The sequence below is a fragment of the Drosophila obscura genome, unplaced genomic scaffold (assembly GCF_018151105.1).
Source record: "Drosophila obscura isolate BZ-5 IFL unplaced genomic scaffold, ASM1815110v1 contig_150, whole genome shotgun sequence".
Classification (NCBI taxonomy): Eukaryota; Metazoa; Arthropoda; class Insecta; order Diptera; family Drosophilidae; genus Drosophila; species Drosophila obscura.
The window spans coordinates 6,050,690-6,066,520 of NW_024542736.1; the positions used below are offsets into that span (position 1 = coordinate 6,050,690).

Consider the following 15,831-nt stretch of genomic DNA (forward strand, 5'->3'; position numbering starts at 1 on the left):
CGCTGACTGACTTCTCGCTTATATATCGTACATATTTGTCTTACCTATGTAACTATCGATGTGGCCGCGGTTTCACATATATTTAAGTCTTCCACTTCTATGGAACAAATGGAAAATGTAAAAATTTCAGTTAGATGCCCAAGTTGAACTTGAGCCAAGGCTGGTTGGCACTGTATTCCTGGTCGGCGGAGCGCAGCAGTCGGAACATGATGGCGAGCAGACCCGTGCCCAGGCCATCTCCCAGAGCCGTCAGATAGGGAATGGCAGAACTGTCCGGATCGATCCTGTGCCTCCAAAACAGATGAACCAGGAAGTGGGCGCTCCACAGCAGAATGAGCAGCTGCAGCAGGCTGGTCAGAGCAAAGGAACCGAGGAACACGACACCAACAGTAATGCGCGACTTGTAGAGATAATCGGCAATGTACACGAGAATAATGTTGCCCGGAATGGAGAGAATAATCAGAATACGCGAGACGCGGGAGTAGACGGTGCCATAGAAGTACACCCTGTGAGGCCACTCGCAGATGCGCGTGTCCCTGGGCAGCTGGCCGAGCTTGGAGCGTCTGTAGAGGATGGTGCCCATGTTGCTGGTCTGCACGCAGACCAGATTCCCGCCGATGCCATTGATGATGGGCGAGAAGATGGCGAATCCCGGAAACTGCTCCACCGACGAGCGCAGCACAAAGCCCCCAAACGCACTGATGCACAGCGCCGCCAGCACTGGTATCCAGCTCATCATGAGCAGCGGGCGGGTGTAGGTGTTGCGCAGCACCACTACCAGCCAGAGGGGCAGCAAGACCACCAGATAGAAGACCATGACGCAAACACTAATCCACATGTACGACTTGCCCAGGGCGTGCATGTAGGCGGCGCTGAACGATAGCAGACTGATAGTCACTACATCCCCGATGGAGGCCACAATCGGCGTGGCCATGTAGTCCGGATTGAAGCTGTAGCGCTGCGAGAACAGAATGGTAACCATCAGCACCGAGTCGAGGATCATGCACGCGGTGCTGGATGTGACCAGGGCCGCCGCCGTCAGCGTCGAAAAGTTATCGAAACTCAGCTTGTGGGCCACCGCGGAGCTGATGCTCAGCGTGAACGTGGACAGCAGCAGGGAGCAGACAATGGCCTGCACCTGAACTAGCGCCATATTGCCGATGACTATCTTCCAGATGTCGCCTTTGTGCTTCATGTGTCCCAGATTCGAGTGCGTGCAGAAACGCGCTGCCACGCACATATCCAGATTGCCCTTGAGGCCGCATAGCACTGGCACCATCACGAACAGCTCGCTCATTTGCTTGTAGACGGTCCAGTGCTGGACGCTGCCCAGCATAATGCCCGCCGTGGTGGTGCCCATGCCGGCCAGAAAGAATGGTATGACAATCTGAATGAATGTCGAGTACCAGGGTTCGCGGTAAATGGCATCCTCGTCCTCATCTTGAACCTCGGGCTGCAGCTGCTGCTGCTGCGGCTGGCTGACAGTTTGATTCTCCTTCTTGGGTGCCATTTCCAGTGCAAAGACATTCCAGATTCGCATAAGCATAGGCTTTATATATATATATGAATAGGATATTTAAATACGTTCAGATCTGCGCTACTAGATGGCAAATCCAATGATTGTGTACGCTTTGCCTTGTTTGTTTTTTTGCTGAAAAGCATTCCGTTTTATTTAATATTCAAATTGTTAATCGCCTTGAATCGAAAATAACAGAATAGTTAATACAAAAGCTGCTTGGCCTGTTCTGATACTTAATAATGCCCATATTGCTAAAAGATCAACTCAACGCCGTAGAGGCCTGTCTATTTAAAAAGAGGATTACTTAAAAAGCAGTGACTACAAAATCGGGTATTTCAAATATTTTTTGGTTTTCTTGCACAATAATAATAATAAAAAAAAGAGTTCCCCAGATGGGACAAGCATCGTAAAATATTTACGCATACGATGCCGTCTCTTGGGGGGAGTGAGAGCTCTCTCTCGCTCTCGTCTCTCTAACTAAATGTAAAAACTAAATCGAATTAAACCTCTCTCTCTCTGAAGAACATTTTCTACCGAGTATATAGCAATTACATATGCATTCGTATATATATTGTATATAGGGGAGAGTTGTACACATTTTGAAAGGCCTGAAGATCTAGTACATTTGGCTACACACACACGAGTCCCCCCCTCCCCTGCTCTTACAGGGTGGTGGGAGCTCGGACTGTGATTTTGGATTAGTTCGAGTCACTAGGAGTTTTTGCGCTATCGCTATGCTAGACTGGTTGCTTACAAAGTACATGGGATTTATATATATATATATATGTATATATCAAGTAGAAGGAGAAATATGTATATATGTATGTAGTACTATATAGTGGATATCGTATGTATGTATCGTATATGTATATTGCCTTCTTCTATCCTATAAACTCTTTGATTTTTACTCTGACTCTAGCGCTGCTTCTCGTGCTCGTTCTGCTTGTGCGTTTTCCGTTCCTCAAAATGCGAGAAATATACAAAAAAATGGATCTGGGAATCTATTTACGTGCACCCACAACGGGCAGCTTGGACTTGACGCTGCCACCTACCGCCGGTTCGGGCGTGTTATCAAATGTGGAGCTGCGCAGCAGAGTGGGCTTCGGCTTGGGAGCTCCTGTACCCGCTCCCGCTCCCGTTCCCGCACCCGTACCCGCTCCGTTGAGCGTATTGGAAGATTTCGTTTGCTGTGTCCTCAGATTGGACGATTGCTTCGTTTTGGCTTCGTCCACGCGCTTCCAGATGTTGGCAATGCGACTTTGTGCCTGATTGATCTTGGCCGCCGCCGCAGCGGCTGCACTGCTTCCGTTCAGATTGGAATTGCTGCGGGAGGGCGGTGTGGTGGTGGACACGCGGGTGGGGGCCACGCGCGAGGTGCCCGCTGACTTTGTTCCGGCCAGACGGAGGCTGGTATTGGCACGCTGTGGCGTCACCCGTCGCGCAGCAGAAGCTGCCGCAGTGCGCTTCGGAGATCCGGCGATTGACTTTGGAGTGTCGCCTCCAGTGGCCTTTTTTGTGGGCAGCTTGGACACGCGATGGCTGGGACTGGTGTTGGCCGGCTTTGCCTCCACGACGGGCACCTCGACGTTGCTATTTGTGGGCTCGTCCTTCACAAAGGTTCCCTGGCGTTCCAGACGTGCCGGTGCTGCTGCTGCTGCTGCTGGAGTCGAGACTGGCGGCGGTGTGGTCTTCTTTTTGAGCGGCAGCCCAGTCCGCTTGGCAATGGTGGGGGAGAGGGTCTTCTTCTTGGGATTGGCGGCACTGCTGCTGCTGTTCCGCTGACTCTGCATGCTGTAGGGCGACACGTAGGCGGGCTTCTTGCGTCCCCTCACCACCTTAACGGCTGTGGCCGGCTCCAGGGTTGGGGGCTGCACGGCAACGGGGGATTTGATATCCAGCACTGACGGCGGAGGCGGCAACTCTGGCTCCTGGCCATGACACGACTCTGTCTCCGAGTTCTGATCGCATTCCGGATGATCCCCCTGGTGCTCCTCCGTTCCTCCCTCCTCGTGGTCGTGGCCAATGTTGATGTCCGTGATGTAGGTGAACTGCTGCATCATGGCGCGAATGGAGGACAACTGTTCGCTGGGACAATCGTCTGCCATGGCCTGCCCCTGTCCCTGGATGAGCGCCAGGGGACACTCAATCAGTTGGGTCTTGTACCGCTCGGCACTGCCTCTCCGCCGGCCATTAGCGCGCGGTGGCGATGGCGTGGCGGCCACATTGGCCACCGTCGTCTCCACAATTTCAATCTGCAGCGTCTCGTTGAATTCCGTGCCCTCCAGCTCTTGGCTCTTGCTGACAATGGTGTAGGTCTTGAAGCGATCCTTGGCCAGCCGCCGCTTCTGTTTGGGTGTCAGCGAGCGGCGATTGGGGGAGGGCGTGGATCCCTGCTTGGGCGTTGACTCGGCTGAGCTAAAGTCATTCATGGTGGCATCTTCATCGCCATCCTCCTCATCGTCGAAGCAGCTCTGGAGCACTGTGAACGACTGGTCATCGCAGGCGGCCGTCTCGTAGTTCGACACCGAAATGGTGGTGGCCATGCTGCAGTCCTGCTCGCCATCGGCCACCTCCGACTGGATGCTGTCCACGCTGATCATCGAGTCGAGCAGCTCGTCCATCAGCGACGGCGGCTTGATGTTGTCCAGCAGATTGCAGCTGGAGTTCACGCTCTCCGCGCTGCCAGCCAGATGGCCAAGGGCCCGCCGGGCCACCAGATTGGCGGGGAATACCTTGCGTGCGAATCTCGGCGATTTGCTGGGCAACTGCAGCCGCAGGGAGCTGGGTTGTGAGTGATCCTGATAGCAGCTGTTCAGCGATTCCATGCCCGAGGGCGGCCGCACATTGTCCAGATCCAGGCTGTTGATGCTGAACGTCTGCTCGGTGTTGTCCTCGTCTGCATTTTGGAGATTCTGCAGCAGATTCTCGGCCACGGCACGCGCCTCAAATGCAATTATCGTGGAGTTGGTCATCATGGAAGAGCTGGTGCCATTGAACAGCAGACTCCGCGACGGCACGCCTGCATTCTGCACCTGTCCACCCAGCTGAAAGTTCAGTCCGCCGCCCGAGGAGCTGTCCGAGTGAGTTCCGTTCATTAGGGTTTGCGTTTCCGTCTCCGTTTCCAGGGATGCCGGCTGCGATGGCTGCTCCTCGCTGGTGGGCGTGATCTCTGCCATTTCGTTAACCAAAGACTTGGCCTCTGTGGCATCATCATCCACATCCCCATCCACATCCACGTCACCATCGAAGCTCAGCGAGGCCTGGAGTACTGGTGCCGTTTGGCTGACACTGGGAAAGGACACATCATTGGGACAGGTGTTCTCGTTCCAGGTGTTGTGACTGTTGGTATTCGTGTGGTTGTGATTCTTGCTGTGGCTCTGACTGTTGCTCCTCAGCTGCTCCGCGGATGTGACAAACTCCAGGGTGAGCCGCTCCACGGATTTGAGCATCAGATCGGGATCCTTGTGCTTCTCATTGGCCGTGGCCGAGCCCGAGCTGCAGCTGGCACTGGGTGGCGCACTGTCCAGCCGTACCATGGTGTCCATGATGAAGGACTGGTTCGACTCATCGCTGGATCGATCCGAGTCTAGCTCCAGCTTAGACCCAATACCTGTCGCGAGAGCGTTCCCGTTCTCTCGACCTGGAGCTGCTGCTGGGCTTTTTGCTGTGTCGATGCCTGTGCCGATGGCGCCGATATGACTGCTCAGTGGCAGGCTGTTCGGGCTGGCAGTGCAGCTGCTGTTGTTGCTGCTGCTGCTGCTGTTGTTGTTGCTGCTGCTGCTGTTGTTGTTGCTGCTGCTGTTGGCGTGCGCTTTCTGCTCTACGTCTGGAGCTGCTGCTGTGCTGGGGGCACTTGCTGATGTAGTAGCTGCCATTGGGTGACACGGTTCCAATGCAGCTGCAGACGTAGCCAGTACGTTTTTTGGCACGGCGTTGATCTTCTTGGAGATGCCCGTATTGATGCACTCCTGCAGCAGTTTCTCGTCCTTCCTCTCGCGCTCCCTCTCTCGATGATGGTGGTGATTATGGTGGCTATGGCTGTGATGATGGTGGCTGCTGCGCTGACGCTTTGTCAGCTGGTGCTGCTGCTGCTGGCCACCGGACGATGGCAGCTGCATGGGCAGCGAATCGAACTGCTTGTGATTCGATGTCACAGGCAGGGGAGGCGGCAGCTGGGGCTGCGTCTGCTGCTGGGATTGGGACTGAGTCTGCTTTGACTTGTACATGCCCTTGAGGATGCACAGCTCAAACAGCGACTTGGATTGGTTGTCGTTCGAGTCGCTGGAGTCCACCGAGCTGTATGACTCCTGCTGATTCTTGCGCACCGTCATTGCAGAGTTCAAGGAGCACGCCGAGGTGGCCCCATTGATGGCCATGGGCTGCGAGGAGCTCAACGAACTGGAGCGCTTGCCATTCGAGCTGAAGCCCAGATTCGATTTGGGCCTATTGCAGCCAGCGGCGATAGCCTAGGGAAAGGAAAAGCGGTGAAATCAGTGGCTGTCCAAGGCGAAAGGAGATCGACCGGGTGCCCCTTACCTGACTCAACAAATTGGTATCGTCCTCAGAGTCAATGGAGAGGGAACTCAGCGAATCGTCTTGCCAGTGCGGCGGCCGGGCTGAAGATTGCTCGACAGGTGCTTTGGGTTCCATGCTGGGGCTGGGGAAAAGCAAATACACAAAAATTAAATAAAATTCTTTGACAGCTGGCAAATACTTACCCCACAGTTGATTCCTTAAGCTGCACCGCTGGACCCACCAGACTGGAGCCCACAGTGAGATTGGAGAGACCGGAGACCACCGAAAAGTTGCAGGGACTATCCTCTACCAGGTATTTGCTCATTTCATCGCTGGAGGGCAGATAGCCGGGCAGCAGGCTGCCTCCTCCACGCCGCATCATCGCAATGGGATCTTCGGGCGTGGACTGCTGCTTCTGCATGCCATCGCGTATGCATTGCTGCAGCAGATGCTGCCCCGCGGCACCGCCACAGTCCGAGGTATTCGAGGAGGGCGGATCCGGATCCTTTAGCTCGTTGCACGAGTTCACCGAGATGGCCGACAGATTGGTGTGGCTGCCCACCTTTGAGAGCAGTGCGGGCGTGTCTTCGGTGCAGTAGCTGCGAGTGGTTTCCTCCGCTTCCGCCTCCGCCTCCGTGGGCTTCCTTTGCATGCCCATGTTGATGCAGTTGGCCAGCAGCAGTTCATCATCGTTGTAGTGCACCGCCGCCTGCTGTGCCGCCGCCGCCTCCTTTTCATCGTCCACGATGCTGAGGCTGCTCAAACTGGTGGCCGTTGAGAACTGTGCCGGTGTGTGCTCCACATTGAAGCTGCTCAGATCGTCCTCAAAGACGCTGCGCAGGGGACGCATGCTGGCAGGCACGGCGGGACCTGGAGACTGTCGGTTAACACTGTTGCGCCTGGGCGACTGCGGCATGCTTTGGGTGGGGGAGTCGGGCAGCTCCGATGGCGAGATTACGCCACTCGCCAGCCGACTGAATTCACTGACCACCGAACTCTTGTCATCGCAATTGGCCACATCCACATCGGGATAGTGCACCAGCGAATCCATGGAGCTGCGGCGCGAGAACATTAGCGGCGTCTCCAGGGCAGAGGAGGGCTTCACCTCTGGCAGCAGCTGCTTCACAGGCTTGGCTTTGGCCTCTGCACCGAGTGGACCAGCTGCCAGCTGCATGGCCTTGATGCCCGACTCGTCCAGACTGCTGAGGGAATCGTAGCGACTGAAGTAGCCCGGTGTACCCTCCTCGCAGTAGTTGATGGGCTTCTCCGGCGTATACGAACCGGAGCCACTGCACTGCGATAGCTTTGGTAGTTTCTTGGGCGCGACAGAGGCAGCGGCCGCCTTGGCTTCCGGCTTTACCTCCGAATCGACTTCGACTTCGGCTTCGGCTTCGACTTCAGTCTTGGCCGCAGTCAGCCGCAGATCCGTGACAGAGGCTGCATTGGAGATGACATACGGCGTGTCCTCGGTCTGATAGCACTTGACACTATCGTCCAGGATGAGCAGTATCTCCTGACCCTCCACTTTCACGGGAGTCGCGTTCGCTGTCGTCTTCGTTGCTGTGCTCTTCGCTGATATGTCCAGGATGTCGGCTTCCAGCTGATTCTCGGCGTAGCGCAGACTAAAGTCTGTGGGCTGGTCGAGGTCCGTCTCCTGATATGTCGATGTGCCGGCCAGTCCGGTCTTGGTGGCGCTCTCGCTGTACTTGGCCGAGTAGTCGATGGGCTGCTCCTCGGTGGCCTCGGCATCCTGCTCCATTTCCAGCTCAAAGTCCGTTAGCTTCGGCTGCCCCTTGCGCTGGGCATCCGACGCCGAGGCGGAGCGCATCAGATGCTCGTAGGCAGAGTCCGATTTGGCCGAGTAAACCGAATCCCGGCTCTCGCTCTTCGTCAGCATTGTGGATCGGGTTAGGCGGGGCACGGCCGGGTGACGCCGCGACGAACTGGAGGCTCGTTTGCCCCCCGAGTCCAGGTTGTCGCACGTCTCCGAGTGGCGTTCGCCCAGCTCCTGCTGCAGGGCCTTGGCCTTGCGTGCCTCCAGCGTGGGCAGCGCCTTCAGGCCCATGGAGCGGGCAATGGGATCCAGCTGATGCTGATTTTGCACGGCCGGACGAAAGTTCAGCAGGTTCTTGAGGGCCGAGGAGCTGCCCTCCGAGATCATGGCATGCTTCGAGTGGATGAGGGAGCGCAGCATCGGCACTGCCCCATTGTCCCACAGGAACTTCTGGTCCTCCGGACAGCGGGCCGACAGATTCCACAGTGTGCCGCAGGAGTTGCTGACGACCGTCAGGCTCTCGGACTTAAGCTGCTGCAGGAGAATGGCCAGACAGTTGTGCTGGCGCAGCACCTGCCGGTACGGTTCGCAGACGGCAATGTGGCTGGAGACGTTCCGGAGTATGCCGCCCGCATTCTCGATGATCTTGAGGGTCTTGCTGGGTCCCTCGTAGCTGAGCATGCCCACCAGGAAGGCCAGGGCACCGCCCACGGCACAGAACTCCGCCTTGTTGGTGCTGCAGTGGGCGGAGAGATTCCAGAGGGCCGAGAGTATGGCCTTCAGGGTGTTCTCGCTCTTGTTGCGCATGGCCGCCAGGGCCAGGGCCGTCACCGTGCCAATCTCGTTGAGCACCGCCTTCATGTTGCTGTCCGCCCGCCAGGAGAGGTTGCGCAGCACACTGGCCGTCACCTGGAGGAGATCGTCGGGCGCCGAGTCCAGCTGGGCCACCAGGGCCTCCATGAACTGCTTCTGACCGCAGAGCAGCGCCTTGTTGTTCTCATCCCCAAACGTGAGATTGGTGAGGGCCATCAGGGCGTAGCGACGCAGCGAATTGCAGCACTGATCCTCGGGCTTGGGCCCATGGGCGGCATGGTCCAGATGGACCAGATTCGGAATGGCATGCAGGGCCCCCAGGGCGCACATGGCATGGCGATGGTCCTCGTCGAAGCTGATCTTCATCAGGGACGAGATCGCGGCCAGCGGATGCCTGTCCGAGTCGTCGGCTATGGCCTCGCCGCCGCTCTGGAGCAGCGTCTTCAGGAAGGCGCAGTAGTCGAGGATCTGGTCGAGCAGGCGCAACACCTTGGCCTCCCTGCGGCCGGACTTCTCGTCCGGATGTGTGTGCACTACATTGTGCAGCGCCTGGCTGGCGCATTTCCTCACCTCCGGCTCGTTGTCGGGGGCATGCATCATTTGGACGAGCAGCGGCATGCAGCCGGAGCGCCGCAGCGTGGCACAGCTCTGGCCATTGCCGGAGAGCTCCAGAAACTTCTTGGCCATCTCCAGGGGATCGTTGGAGCCCAGCATCGAGAGCAGCGAGTACACGCACTCCACCTTGGAGCCCAGTGTGGCATCCACGGCTGCCGCTGCTGCCGTGCCGTAGCGCTCGTCGAAGCTTGTCGTCCAGGCGGCTCCCTTCGGCAGACGCGGCGGCGCTGGATTGTCGCCATCGAGGAAGCGCGACAGCGTATAGGAGGGCTCCTTGCTGCGCGAGGCTCGTCCCGAGCTGGCCGGCGAGCCACCGTTCCGCTGTGGCAGCTCCTCCAGCTGCTGCTGCTGGGCGGACTTGCGCTCAAAGTTCCTGTCCAGACTGCGATGCTCCCGCATCTCGCGCAGCTCCTGGGCCAGCATGTAGTCGGGCGGAATGGGATTCTCGTCCAGGAAATGCTTTGCCCCCGGCTTCTTGCCCACGACACCCACTGCCCCGACGCCGTTCTGTGTGAAGTTGAGGGTGTTGTCGTCCTGCGTGAACTCCTTCTTGGTGTAGCCGCTGGCGGCCAGCTCGTAGTCGCTGATCTCTCCATCGCGCTCGTACTTCTTGTCCATTTTCAGCTGCTCGCCGGCAGCCGCCCCGAAGCCATCCTCGTAATCGGGCGGCGGCACTGCGTCGTAGTCCAGGAAGTGCGGCTTGCGCACATCGGGCACATCGTCTATGCTGAGGCCGGCAATGGCCGCCGCCACCAGGCTCGTGCCATCCACATCCTCCAGCTCGGGCGTCAGCGTTGGCTCCAACATGACGGAGAAGCCTCAAGGGGAAGATCTCTGTTTGTGCTGTGCTTTGTTGTGCTTTGGGCTCTTGCTCTGAAGCTGCCTCAAGTCAATGCTCCATGGCCTGCAAGTAAAGCAAAGGGAAGGGAAGTGAGAGGCGGAACATGAGACGTTTTTGTTTTGTTTTTGTTATAAATTTAGTGACTAGTGGCGATCGGACCATGGCGTGGGCTAATTATAGCCACCAAACGCCTTTTGTCCGCGTCATCACTTGACAGATTAAATAGAATATTCTTTCCCCTGAGCGAGGCGCTGAGCGCAGCTGAAATGGAGACGGCCTGACGCCCACGCCATATCAGGTGTAGCCTCGTCTCTGATCTGAGAGCCCCACACATTCGGTGGGAAGGTTTTATTTTTAGTTTACTCAGAAATATGACTCTGAGAAAAAGATAATTGAAGACAGTCAGTCGTTGAATCGTTGAATTAAATTTGGTTTTGCACACAAATTCGAATTTTCTAAGGTAAGGTAATTTGTTTCTTTTATTTTTATTTTGTTCAGATCATACTCGTATATCTGCTAATTGTTTACGAAATGTGAGCGAGAGTTTTCTTATTGCTTCGGATACGTTTTGGTTCTGTTTCTGTGTTCAGTTTAGGTGATGGATACTGGGCACGTTCTCGCTTGCAATGTGCTACTTGACTCGAGACGCACAAGCGAATGCTTTCAAAAGAGAATGCCCAAGAATATGCCAAAAATTACATCTCGTTTTTTGAAAGGATTCCATATTTAATAGGTTTTTCTACCTAATCCCAAGTCTTCGTTATTGAAATTTAATATATGATTTTGAAGACACATTTAGACCTACATTTAGGTCTACATATTTTCCGAATCAACTTTCGCGGAGAACTCCAATTCTTGGCTGGCCCCAAAAGTGACTCTTCTATTACTCTGCAGCATGTAACAATGAAATAAATGCAACTTTCAGCTATTGTACGCAGACTACTTTATCCATTGGCAACAACAATAATCAACTAAATCATTATCATGATTAGCTGCTGCTGCTGCTGTTGCTGGTGGCTGCATCTTTTAGAAAGTTAGCGGCACACGGCGTCGTCGTCATAGTCTTTGCGGAATTTCCAGTGCATGAAAAAGATACAGATGCGTCTTCAGCTTCAGTTCCAGCTACAGAGGAGGAGTGTGTGGAGTAGATGTGGATGCTACACTTCTGTAGATGCTACACATATGTATATACTCCCGTCTGTGTAAGTATTTTCTCATTTGAGGCTACCGTTTGAATTATGCGCAAAATGCAATCTGGAGCTGCTGCATTTTCTTCACATTTCTTATTTGCAGCGGCGCATGTGCCGTAAAATTGAGCATGCACACACACACACACATACACAGCATACTAGTGTGTATATACTCTTAGAAGTCAGTGTATGATTTGGGGAATGACCCGTGGAATCGTCGTGTACTGCGTTGTACCGCATGTGTGCCAGTTCCCTCTCTGACGTCGCACAAATCTTGTTTCAAGCTCCAATTGGCAAATTAATCAAAATTTAATTGCCCGACTAACGAAAGAGGTTGGCAAACCAACCGCCACAATTTGAATGCAAATCCGCAAATCGATTGTGTAATATTTCGCCAGAGAGGAAGGAAATGCAACGGAATGGAAGTGGAAATGGAATGTTGGACTGACTGACCAAACCGCGGGGCCAATCATTCACCAGGCCCAATCCATTCGATTGTTTGCCTAGGCCTTCAAACTTAGTTTGAGTCCCCTTATCGTTGATAAGGTGTGCTGGCTGGCTCCCTGTACTATGATTAATCATTTAGTTACAGTGCCAGAGGTGGAACCCGCGATATCAGTGGTTCTATTGAGCAACTAGCCATTCATATGGCTCTTTCGATGAATCAACAGTCCAACAATTGGACAAAGTAAAGGAGAAATCCGCATATAGTTTGTGTTTATATATGGATCCGCCTTTACCTACGTGGTAGTGTACGGGATAGATGGATGGATGTGCTGTGCTGTGTGCCCGGCACCCAAGTACCGCCACAAAGAATGCTAAAATATGCGTCACTTGTCTAGCCGCTAGACACTTCCCGTTCTCTATACCCTCTCTCTCGTTGTGTCATTAACCGCGGGGCACAGCCAAAAGCCATTACGAAAAAGGAATCCGCCGCCAGCACAGTGGAGTGGCATTGTCAGTGCCCCAAGGGAATACAAAATTGTCATTTAGTGGGTTCCCCAGAGTCCAGAATGAATTATTTGATAAACCATAGCAAATAAAAGAATGGGGAATCATTGAAATGTTATCAATAAACGTATTTAATTTATGAAATATAATCACTAAAAGTGTGCGGATTAGGTGGCTTTTAAGTCCTAAATCGTATTAGGAAGTGCCATTCCTTTGGCACTTTAATTCTTCCCTCACCAAAGTCCCCCAAATAATCCCACTGTACATCAGTTTGTTTGGCACAAATTTTGCATACCGAATATATTTCAAATGGCAGAGCATAATCAAAAGAAAGAAACCACGAAAAGATGTACGGGAGGAAAGAATGAATATGGCTGCTATGGAATGGCCTTTGACTATGGAACCGAAGGCAATTAAACAGGCAAACGGGCAACATAAATAATAAAAGTATTTTTCTGTCCGTCCGTCTGTCTGTTTTCCCCCATGGTGTGAGTTAGTTTAATGAACGACGCCACTCCGCTGTTGTTTTTATTGTTAGTAGTTAGTGGACGTTGCTGATGTCTTTGCGCCACTACAGCTGCTGCTGCTGCTACTGCTGACGATGATGATGATAATGATGATTATGTAAATTGTAGAAAAGTAAAAGGGAAACTAAATACCATTGCCTATCATATGGAACAGTATGGTATGCTATTATGGTACTCTCGTATTGTTTTTTGTTGTGTTTTATTGTTTCTCTGGTATGTGGTGCTGTTTGTTGTAGCATGTTGCAGCAAAACGGAAACAACAGGCAAAGGAAATATGGATATAGAGTTCGAAGATGTTGATACCCTGGATACATAAATATAAGATATAGTTAGCTGATTCTACTGAGTTAATATATTGATTATTTACAGAGATTGGTAAAAGAGTTGCCGCAGAAACAAAATCTTGACTGTCTTTTGGATGTTTGATATAGTAGCCCGATTTGGATCATATTTTGATAAGATATCCTACAGCATGTCATGTACTGTATACCCTATATAACTTCCGACCGTTCCATGGTAAATATATTAATAGTTAAGTGGCTTGGCTGCTCGTGCAACACCCAGAGATAGAGATACATAAATATGTTAGTACGGTGCGAAATGTAGGCAAATGATTGATTATATGTTTCGACAGAGAGAGTGAGAGGGGTAGGGGGAAATGGGAAAAATAACCCGAAATACTTATCAATTAGGCGTGCCTCACAATCACTTTGCTGCTGTTGCAGCAACAAAAAATCAGAAAGAGTAAGAGATAAATGCTGATAAAGGAGTATTCGATCCCTCCCTTCTCACAGACACATACACACACAAAAACACGGATTCATACAATGTCCCAATTGGACATTTATTGATTTTTCCTGCGCGGAGAACGAGAAATCGCCCAAAAAACACTCGTAACCAAAATTGTATCAGTAATAAAACAATCCCCGCCACATAACTTTTACCCTATTTGGTTATGCTCAACAAAAGGCGGTGCAAATTATTTAGTAAACATTCTACGCGTATTTTCATATTTATTGTCACAAACTCTCCCACGCACAAGAACACACACACACGGGGAAGATGATTCCAATTCGAGACTCCCACACAGGGCGAGCACCGTTCTGGGGCCGTACCTTGACAGTTCTATGGAAGCGGTGCTGCTGTAGCCAGCTGACACATTTCAAGCTTTATCACTGCTGTTTACTCTTTCAGGTATTGCATTTATTTTTGAACATTTCGCGATAAAAACAACAAATAAAACTAGAGCTGGGAGCTGGAGTATGTTAACATGCGATGTTAACATCGCTGTCATCGATGTTTGAGAAAAATCATCGATGTTTTAAGTCAAATACTTATCAGCAGTGTGACAGCGGACTTATCGCACAAATATATCTGCAAAACCATCTAAAAACCTTCGAAGGCTAGAAAACGTAATAGGGAAATGGAAATCCAAAATCCTAACGGGTAGTAACATACAAAAAATCAAATTGTTGAGGAAGAATTATGCTTGTAGATACAGCCTTTCGCAAACAACTGGACCACGATATATTTAACCCGAGCTGCGCTAAAATACTTATAAAATAACCAATAAGTCAAACATCCAACATCCGTGGAAGCGGCAGCCCAGGAGTGAGGGTCGAGAGGCTCCACCTCAAGTAACCGCTTTTGAACATTTGAAAATTTTTACAACTGCCGCCATCTACATAAATGTAGAGGGCACCAGTGCGCCATGGCTTTTGTATGTAGATTAAATGTAGATTTACATGCTTGACAATTTTAACATGATACACTCAGCGTTGTCTTGACAATATCGATAGCTCCTAATTCTTTTTAAAATAGTCGCCCAACCGCCACAATCTTTTAAAATATTTGGTTTTACAACTAATGTTACTATTGGAGTTTATTAATTAAGATTTTGGTAAAACGACTTTGGTGCTCCAAAGACTTCCCCTGCTTCCCTCACACATGTTACACGACATAGTAGTATTCGGCTAAGCGAACCAAAGACTGTGCAATTATTTTCTTGCCGCATTTTTCTTCGTTTCGCCGTTGACCTCGCGCAGTTAATCATCCCGATTGATAATTGGATAGTGGATGTCTCTATTCTCGTTCGTTCTGTTCTCCGTTTCCCCACCCACCCCCCACAACCAATGGGTACAAATTTATAGCGTGCATTATATCCGGACAGTTTAATTGGGTATCGACGTTTATTAATTTGTTCAGACTGTTTTATTTTAATGTCCGTAATTTGCCGGCCAATCTGAATCCTTTTGCCCACTCAGGGCTTTCAACACTTTCCGTATACTCTTTGGTTTTTCTTGGGGTTTCGCTTTCAAGAGGTGCTGCCAAACCGAGAGAGAGAGAGGATGAGAGCCAGCCGGAGACAAGCGTCAGCCATGCACATTAATTAGGCTGGTTCATTAGACACATGTCCATCAAAAGTGGCCCAGGAAGAGGAAGAGAGGACCAAGCCTTGACGACGTCTGCGCCGGCGGCAAGAGAAGCGAAGCTCGAACGGACCTCGGCTGCATCTTGTGTTGCCTGTTTTATGTAATTAAGCCAGGCGCTCACTATTTAAATTGCTGCTGGACGAAACGGAACAGTGGGGACTGCAACTCTGGGCCCCCATACCCATACGCGCCTCGGTGTATCACGAATTGGCAATTGAGGAGCCAACAGAATCAGTTTCAGGTCCAGGGTACAGCAGGGCTCAGGCCGAGTGCAATTTGGACGGGGGCCCCAGCAGCCTTGGATGGTGAGACAGAGTCAGAGACAGAGCCCAGCCTCCTCATCAAGATCCTCCAGCAGGCAGAGACGTTCGCTCGTCAGCGCTTGAGCCAATAATTATGGTTATTAATCGGCCTGAGAATTGGCTGCTAATTTGCAGTTTAGTTACAAATTCTGGCCGCCAGCGTGCAATTACCCGCTTAAATTATAGCCTCAAAATAAACAAAACACCGCAACGCCAACGTGAATCAGATCCTGTTCTACCTCACCCATTTGGGGGCGATCAGTAACCGTACCAGTCCAGTCCAGTCCAGTCCATTCCATTCCAATCCTCGGCAGCAGCCAAAAAGGTCACACCAGTCTCAACGCACATTGGC

The 15,831-nt window shown here is 51.9% G+C and overlaps 2 protein-coding genes across 3 annotated transcripts; both read right to left on the reverse strand.

The window, feature by feature from the left end:
- Window positions 1-130: 130 nt before the first annotated feature.
- Window positions 131-1,546, reverse strand: LOC111067354 (solute carrier family 41 member 2-like). Its single transcript, XM_041591770.1, has 2 exons — window positions 1,484-1,546; window positions 131-1,387 (listed from the first exon to the last, which is right to left on the reverse strand). The coding sequence occupies exons 1-2, from the start codon at window positions 1,544-1,546 to the stop codon at window positions 131-133; spliced, it is 1,320 nt and encodes a 439-aa protein (XP_041447704.1).
- An 88-nt stretch (window positions 1,547-1,634) lies between these two features.
- LOC111069398 (adenomatous polyposis coli protein 2) lies at window positions 1,635-14,018 on the reverse strand. 2 transcript variants are annotated; one of them, XM_022359457.2, is made up of 4 exons: window positions 13,861-14,018; window positions 6,238-10,140; window positions 6,056-6,176; window positions 1,635-5,985 (listed from the first exon to the last, which is right to left on the reverse strand). In XM_022359457.2, exons 2-4 carry the CDS (start codon window positions 10,041-10,043, stop codon window positions 2,521-2,523), a joined length of 7,392 nt encoding a protein of 2,463 aa, XP_022215149.2. In that variant the 5' UTR covers window positions 10,044-10,140; window positions 13,861-14,018; the 3' UTR covers window positions 1,635-2,520. The 2 variants fall into 2 exon arrangements, with proteins under 2 accessions (XP_022215149.2, XP_022215157.2); XM_022359465.2 differs by lacking the exon at window positions 13,861-14,018 and adding an exon at window positions 13,690-13,778.
- Between the last annotated feature and the right edge of the window lie 1,813 nt (window positions 14,019-15,831).